Genomic DNA, 7,719 nt, shown 5'->3' with positions numbered 1-7,719 from the left:
AAATTTCAAAAACTCGGGTAGAAAATTTCGTGAAATTCCCCGGTATATTCATAGTAGTAGCAGAAGGCGATATTTTTCAGGGATGATCTCTCCTCCAGTGTCGGTCACCCTGACAACAATGCAAATTTTATCCAAAATTAAGGATAAGAATCTTAGGGATATTTCTGTATATTCCACATGGATTGTTTTGTTTTTCTTTCTTCAAATACAAATAGAAGCAAAATAACGAAAAAAATATCTTGTAGTCTCAACTCTCAGGCTCTCTGCTCCTTTCCCTGGAAATATGTCACCCAATTCCAACCTCCTCATCTCCTGCAACTTCTCTCCTATTCCTTCCGTACTTGTGACCCCAACTCGTAGAATTCAACCACTATACTCTCCCAGAGCCCAAAATTTTAACTTGGAAGGCGGGATTCTTACAGCTATAAACCGTAGAGTTTCTCTCACTGCCTACAATCTTTTGCCTGCATTTTCCCTGTATAGGAGAAAGGGTATTCTCCATATCTCTCGGAGCACCTCTGAGAGTCAAAACCCAAAAGACCCACTTTTGAAAGAAGAATCTGCTGTTGGAGATAAGTTTGGTGGTGGAAATGGTGGGGATTCGGAGGACTGGACGACGTCGGTTCTGCTGTTTGGCTTTTGGGCTGCTCTCATGTACTATGTTTTCATGCTCACACCTAACCAGACTCCGGTATGATTGTTCTCCCATGTAAATCTTTTGTGAAACACATGAGAGAGAGAGCATTTTTTTCTCCAGGGAAAAAAAGAAAAAATTCTTCTATTTGTTCATTATTGATTTAATTATCATCTTGTGATTTTTTTTTTGGTGATGAACACGGTTCTATCTTCTTGGAACTGCTTATAGTGTGCTTATATGCAATAAACAATAAATGGGATGAAAAAATGAAGAAAATTATTGGGGAAGACCATTAATTAAGGCTGATTTCAGAGAAGTATTTGCCCAATTGTATTATCTTTTTCTCTTCATTTTGGCAACGACTGATGACTGTTGGTTTTCCCTTCTTAATTTTGCCGTTGCTTTTGTTAGTTTTCATTGCTTTGGGCAATATTTCAGGTTTGGAGATTCATAATGTTAAATACGTTATTTGTAGAGCTGTTTTATTGTTTTGCTTGCATAGGTTCCCTTGGCTGGCACCTGAGAAGCATTTGCGTAATTGGCCTCCTCAAGTATTCCAGGAAATCTCCTGCTTCAAATTTAGCCCGATCAAATATAACCTTACAACCTCCCAATTTTTCCACTGTCCAGACCCAGAAGATGGGGAACAGGAAGGGAACTTCTAAACCTTGGATGCTTATTATCATATAGAGCGTGGGTCTCAGCGCAACAGTAAGGTTGCTCCATTACGACTTGGTGGTCTCGTGCATTGGGTACGCCCTTTTATGCTTATTATCATATGACCAGGGTAACCTTGAAGCAGGGGATTTCCTTTGATGACGCATTAATTGTTGGCTTCATTTCTCCTGCATTCGCACGATTCATACTAATATCCCATTTAGGAATATATATATGCTGCAACATTAAGTGTCTGGTTACAGATCATAGAACAAATACCTTGCTTTTTGTGTTTAGCTTCATATCAACTAACTCTTAAAATTTTCAGTCTATGGACATGTATTTCTTGCAAAAGCTTCTGAATTTGAAGGGAGATGATGGCTTCATAATGAATGAAGTGCTTGTGTCCCTGTGGTACATTATGGGTTTGTGGCCGTTGTTGTATAGCATGCTTCTGCTTCCAAGTGGCAGAAGGTTAGTGTCTCTTATCAGCCTCTGTGTGATATCATAATGCTACATTTTTACTCCCATCTCCCCCCTCCCCAATTAAAATTTTGCTTTTGGGGTTTTCTTATATGGTGGATGGGGGAAGAAATTGTAAGCTCAGCATAGAAGAATCTTAAAAGGCCATCCTTGCATGACCTGTTGTTCGTGGGAAAAAGCAGACTGACCACCAAAGTTCAGTATGATAAAATGAACTATCAATTCTTCTCCACAGTTTACAGTCAGGATTGGCCAATATTATTATGTTTTCCTTTTCTCTCCCTGCTGTTCCTGGACCATGTTATGACACAGGTCCAAAGCCTTATTTATTTTTATTTGTCAAGAAGAAAGGCTTGAAAAAAACAGATTTAGCAATATTTCCTGTCATCATTGTGAATCTTCTGATGAGTTAACTGTCATTAGTCGTTTCTATTATTTCATGGGGCTAGGTTCCCAAGATTCTATTTTGAAGTTTCTTGATTGATGGGACTCTAGGCTTTGCTGTGGCCCACTGCTGCAGTTTAATGATAATTTCGACCATGGTATCAACCATCGAGGATTGATCAGCATGTGATAGCAGTTAATTAGATTTGAAAAGCTTTTCTTGGGCTAAAGAAATCTCTTAGATGAAAACAATTTGGTTCTCTTCAGGACCTGTTGCATCATGGCTTTGGCCCATGAATTCATGCAATGGTTTGGATTGGAAAGCACTTCAGGTCAATCTTTTGTCCGGAGATTTACAACATGAGGCAGGGAATAACTATCTTTTTTTTTTCTTTACTGTATAAGTACTTTGAGGTTAATGCACTGACATTTATGGTATCCTTGAATCTGCAGCTCAAGACGCAAAATTCCTGCATGGCCGTTCTTAGTGTTTTCATTCTTTGGTGGTGCATATGCTCTTATCCCTTATTTTGTTATTTGGAGACCACCCCCGCCACCAGTTGAAGAAGCTGAACTTGGGAGATGGCCTCTGAACTTTCTGGATTCAAAAATAGCTGCAGGGGTATGCTTTTTAACTTACTAAAAGAGAGGGGTGAGAGAGAGCAAAGTATAAGGGCCTTCTCCTTAGCCATGTGCATGTGCTAGCCTGCCCAAACAACAAAAAACAACAACAACAAACTCAGCCTTATCCCAACTTAATGGGGTCTGCTACATGGATCCAAACAAAACAAAATAAAGAAAACAGAGTTATAGTCAAAAAAAAAAAAAAAAAAGGTGAATAAAAGATAGGAGAAGAGAGATGGGGAAAGAGATGAGAAATGACAAAGGAAAAGGACAAATGAAAGATGAGAAATAAATAGAAAAATGATAAATGTTTGGTTCTTCCTAGTTCTGTACTAAATTTATCGATGTTCTTTTGGTAGATATGAGTGTTAGAGTGGAAGCTCGATTTTTGTACAGTGGCTTTATATTGTGGTCTTTGCATATCTCTGTATTTTAAGTTAGTTTATTTGGTTTTGATCATTTAACCCCATTGCACATCAGATATTGTTTGCTGCAGGATTGGGTATAATTGCTTATGCAGGTCTCGCAAGTGGGGATGTGTGGAAGGAATTTTACCAGTACTTCAGAGAGAGCAAATTTGTAAGTGTTGTGAATTATGATACTCCAGTTCCCATGCTGTGTATATAGTTAAATACTGCGTGAGTTCTGAAGGAATGGCTAAGGGATTTGACCAGTATTGAATGAATTTTGAATAGATGGCTAAGATACTTGATTTGTAATGCCTAAATATGTTGTTGGAATGGGTTATTTGATGGTACATAAATGGTCGAAGAGTGGAATGGGCTTAAATCTTTGGCCTTCGGAATCTTCAAGGGACCTTTCAGATGGATGGTCCAAGCCCCTCATCCTGTACTCTACATGGCACAGTAAGGCTGAGCTGGTAGATCCTATTTGGAATCTTTTTTGGTGAAAGTTTATAGATTAGGATCTAACCTATTGAGATTGATATATCTCAAAGGGAGGGTCATAAGATATCTCCATTGCATAACTTGCATGATTTACTGTAACAACTCTACCCACTCTATTGTTGGTTTTTCCATTAAATCTATGCCCTTGGTTGTGGGAAGCTGGGTCAATTCCATCATGACCTTATGATAGTAGGAAATCATAATGTGCTTACTTCCCTGTTGTTTGGCGTTGCAGATCCATGTCACATGCCTTGATTTTGCTCTATTGTCAACATTTGCTCCTTTTTGGGTCTACAATGATATGACCACTCGGAATTGGTGAGAGCTTTGCATAATTCAGCTTTAAATTCCCTTTACATGGATTGAATTTTTATAATTTCCATGGGAACTCTGTTTGCAGGTCTGATAAAGGTTCTTGGCTTCTGCCTGTATCACTGGTTCCATTCTTGGGTCCTGCCTTATATGTAATATTACGACCATCACTTTCGGATGCACCAATATCCCTCACTTCAACCACAACTGAGCAGGACTGAATACCCAATGGCTTCTCTCTACTTTCTTGGGCTAAAGGCATTGAGAGGGACTAATACCAATTGGCTGCTCTTCACTTCTTTTGGGCTTCAAGCACTGAGCAGGACAAATACCAAATGGTATCTCTTTGTATTGTTTGGGCTTCATGCATTTGGATCTTCTGTTTTGATGATCAAATCGGTTTTTTTTTTTTTGGGGGTGGGGGGGGGGGGGGGAGGGGGGAAGGGGCACTGTATGAGTACACAAAAGAAACTAGAGGATCACAGTGAGTACCTGTGCCATTGAAAAGTTGGTACCTCTTCATACATGTTTTATGGGGCAGGTTGGTTGGGCAACAGTGAATAATGTTTTCATTGGGATTACAAAACCCGCCAATTTACCTACACTCCTCCACATTGGCCTGTAAAGAGTAAATGAAAAAGCAAAAGTTTGTTTATAAACTGACAAGTTTAAAGGATATTTCTAAAGTGGCACTTAGTTTGCCAAATGGGCAGATGATGTGGCAATTTGGATCATACGAGTATCTAAGAAATGTGTCTAAATTGGTTTCGTGTTAAATTTCAAAGTCAAATGCAATCACATATCCTCCCATATATTGACATATTTTCATTGTATTTTTTTTTTAAAAAAATCACCGATTTTTAAGTTTTATTTCATCATGTGGTTAACTCTATTTTGGCTGAAACTTGAAATGTAAACAAAGAACCTTGAGCCCTACCTGTCACAAATTTTCAAATCGATCTAATCTTCCATGTGATAGATATTTGTCTCAATCTATAGATACTTTCTAGACTTGCTGAACTATAAAATCTCCAGAAATTTTTATTAAAAAAAAATCTAAACACCTCATGTAGAAGGTAAATGTAGAAGTGTTCTTCCAATGCCAACATTTCTTCATTCCTTTTGGGGTTTGCAAGAGAAGGCACTATGAGGGAGGAGAAGGTCACATGAGGACCATATATAACCTGATAGGACCAACAGCATATTATTTAGGACAAAACATGACATCCCATAATGTGTATTCTCCATATAAGAGATCTTCCAATTGAGAAGATCCATCGGAGACGAAGAAAAAAGGTCTATCTATTGTCTTTAGATATTCAGTTAAATCAATGATTCTTTATTGGATCAGATAGCAACAACCATGAAAAAACAGAAAGGGTAGGGGAGGGTTAAAAAATGGAAATGCAAAGGGAACCATGAAGTAATTTTCAATGGATCTATGCTACATTGGAATCAAAGACATTAACTAAAATATGCCCTATGACTGCATTAAGGTGAAAAAAAAAAACAAATTCTTTAGAGAATGGTTTGAAGAATCAATCCCGATAGCATCACTAAGGAATTGTTGGGCCCTGGGTTTAGTGTAGGCTAGAAAAAACAAAACATTCACAAGAAAACTTTGGCATTCATGTCAATGTAAAGTTTTTTTTTTTTTTTATAAATAATTTTTTGGATAAGTAAACACCAAGAACTCTAGAAGAGTTGAAATCATGATCTCTTAATTGTAAGCTTAGAGATTTTGAATATTGGATTTAGGACAAGAGAGTGCTTCCTCGTCGCGTCTATTTTTATCTGCTCCATTTCCTGTCTGCTCCATTTCCCCATGTTCCTCTAATATAGGGGGGTGGACCCCATCCAAGCAGTGTGTTCGGGCAGGGGTAGGGTGATTATTTTTGAAATTTTATTCGTTGATGTACGCATCATGCGGCGCAATAGCAGCCATGTGTGCACAGTAGGCCCCATTGTGCAGACATGGCCACTACTGCATCACACAATGCGTACAGCAATGACTGATGTTTAGTAGCAGATAAAGGTCCGTCATTTCCAACCCCCCTTCGATTAAAGGAACTTGGGGAAATGGAGCTGCCCAGAAAATGAAGCAGATAAAGGTCCATGCATAGCCCTTGTGCCAACACGTGAACCAATGGGAGCATGCGCACTAGCATTGTGAAGGATGCTATTTCCACCTTTCTGGGGGTGGGGCGATCATTTCACACACATTTGTGTTTAGATGAAGGGACCGTGCGACAAGTAATGTTCTTTTCCCCTTTTTGAGAGAGGGTTTCCTACACTGTCGGAGGCCTGGGTATAGTTTTGAATAAATAAAAGAACCTTCTTAGGGATCTAATCAAAGGACCCGCGATATTAATGACATATCACTCCTCGTGAGTCGTGACCCCTCACATAGTCACATGAGAGGGGTGTATAATTTCATTTTTGAACTCGCGTTGTACAAAACATTTTCCCTTTTTGAAAACACACTCATGAACCGGTTTTGTTCCTCAACCGCAATTGCAGAATCAGTTTCCATGGAAGTTACTGGAGAATTGTAGAATGTCATATCAGAACATGAGGACGAGGAGCCACAGAGGCGAATTCCTCTGAAACTTCTGGAATCCTCTTTCCACCTTTATATAAGGTCCCTGACGGTGGCGCTGTTTTGCATCGTAGAGTTATCGACCAACGCTCATAGACGCTCTGATATTCGGAAGGTTAGCTCGCTTAACCCTTGTTAATTTTCTGTTTTTTCTCTATAGTTCTTCAAAGCCGAAGTCGAATAGAAAATGTCGATGATTCCAAGCATTTTCGGTGGTCGACGAAGCAATATCTTTGATCCATTCTCACTGGACATCTGGGATCCGTTCGAGGGCTTCCCCTTCAACAATAACAATTCCCTTACCTCAGCTCCCAATTCAACTCGTGAAACCTCTGCATTCGCCAGTACTCGCATCGATTGGAAGGAGACTCCTCAAGCTCATGTGTTCAAGGCCGATCTCCCTGGGCTTAAGAAGGAAGAAGTGAAGGTAGAGGTGGAGGACGGAAGAGTCCTCCAGATTAGCGGAGAGAGGAGCAGGGAGCAGGAAGAGAAGAACGACAAGTGGCACCACGTGGAAAGGAGCAGCGGCAAGTTCCTGAGGCGATTCAGGCTGCCTGAGAATGCCAAGATGGAGCAGGTTAAGGCCAATATGGAGAACGGAGTGCTTACGGTCACTGTCCCCAAGGAAGAGCAGAGGAAGCCCGAGGTCAAGACCATCGATATCTCCGGCTAAATACTTCCTACTCCAATTCCAACCTATAAAACCATAATGTGTATTGGTTGCTTGTGATATGCTATGGTGTTTTTGATGTAGAATTTGCTTGTGAGAATGTCTCTTCTAGGGTCTGGTACTTCGTCTAAGTTTCGTTGGTGTTGTAATGCGCTCCTGCAATACTTTCTCAGAATAAATAGAATCATTTAATCAACTGAAATCCCCTTCCATGTCGCGCTTAAAGAACAAATTCATACAGTTCTGTAACTTAAAAAGTAATGTTTCAGTAATAGTTCTTACAATTCACGATCTCAATCGGAATACTGTACCAGAAGATAAGACGAAGTCACCAGTAATTTTGAAAGTATCTTTAGAAACTGGAGATTTTGAAGCGTGAAAGAGACGCGAACGAACTCCAATTAGCAACCACTTGTTTAATGGAGATTTGAAGCTTTTGAGATTT

At 39.6% G+C, this 7,719-nt stretch overlaps 2 protein-coding genes across 2 annotated transcripts; both read left to right on the top strand.

Annotated features, from left to right (window-relative positions):
• The first annotated feature begins 250 nt into the window (after nt 1–250).
• Nucleotides 251–4,402, top strand: LOC122641132. The gene is made up of 6 exons (XM_043834461.1): nt 251–691; nt 1,623–1,768; nt 2,615–2,783; nt 3,266–3,364; nt 3,929–4,011; nt 4,094–4,402. The coding sequence occupies exons 1-6, from the start codon at nt 284–286 to the stop codon at nt 4,224–4,226; spliced, it is 1,038 nt and encodes a 345-aa protein (XP_043690396.1). The 5' UTR covers nt 251–283; the 3' UTR covers nt 4,227–4,402.
• Nucleotides 4,403–6,736: 2,334 nt separating this feature from the next.
• LOC122641134 (18.2 kDa class I heat shock protein-like) lies at nt 6,737–7,425 on the top strand. Its single transcript, XM_043834462.1, has one exon. It carries the CDS (start codon nt 6,792–6,794, stop codon nt 7,275–7,277), a length of 486 nt encoding a protein of 161 aa, XP_043690397.1. The 5' UTR covers nt 6,737–6,791; the 3' UTR covers nt 7,278–7,425.
• The last annotated feature ends 294 nt before the right edge of the window (nt 7,426–7,719 follow it).

This window comes from Telopea speciosissima, chromosome 9, assembly GCF_018873765.1.
Source record: "Telopea speciosissima isolate NSW1024214 ecotype Mountain lineage chromosome 9, Tspe_v1, whole genome shotgun sequence".
NCBI classification, from domain to species: domain Eukaryota; kingdom Viridiplantae; phylum Streptophyta; class Magnoliopsida; order Proteales; family Proteaceae; genus Telopea; species Telopea speciosissima.
Note: the sequence above shows the minus strand (reverse complement) of the source record. Positions and strands in the feature narration are given on the sequence as shown.

What these genes read in the sequence shown, in the direction of transcription:
- LOC122641134 (XM_043834462.1), top strand. Translation starts at nt 6,792, where the DNA reads ATGTCGATGATTCCAAGCATTTTCGGTGGTCGACGAAGCAATATCTTT.
- LOC122641132 (XM_043834461.1), top strand. Translation starts at nt 284, where the DNA reads ATGTCACCCAATTCCAACCTCCTCATCTCCTGCAACTTCTCTCCTATT. An exon ending in CTGCTTCCAAGTGGCAGAAG is followed by an intron (nt 1,769 to 2,614) that starts GTTAGTGTCTCT and finishes TTGAATCTGCAG; the next exon opens with CTCAAGACGCAAAATTCCTG. An exon ending in GATATGACCACTCGGAATTG is followed by an intron (nt 4,012 to 4,093) that starts GTGAGAGCTTTG and finishes CTCTGTTTGCAG; the next exon opens with GTCTGATAAAGGTTCTTGGC.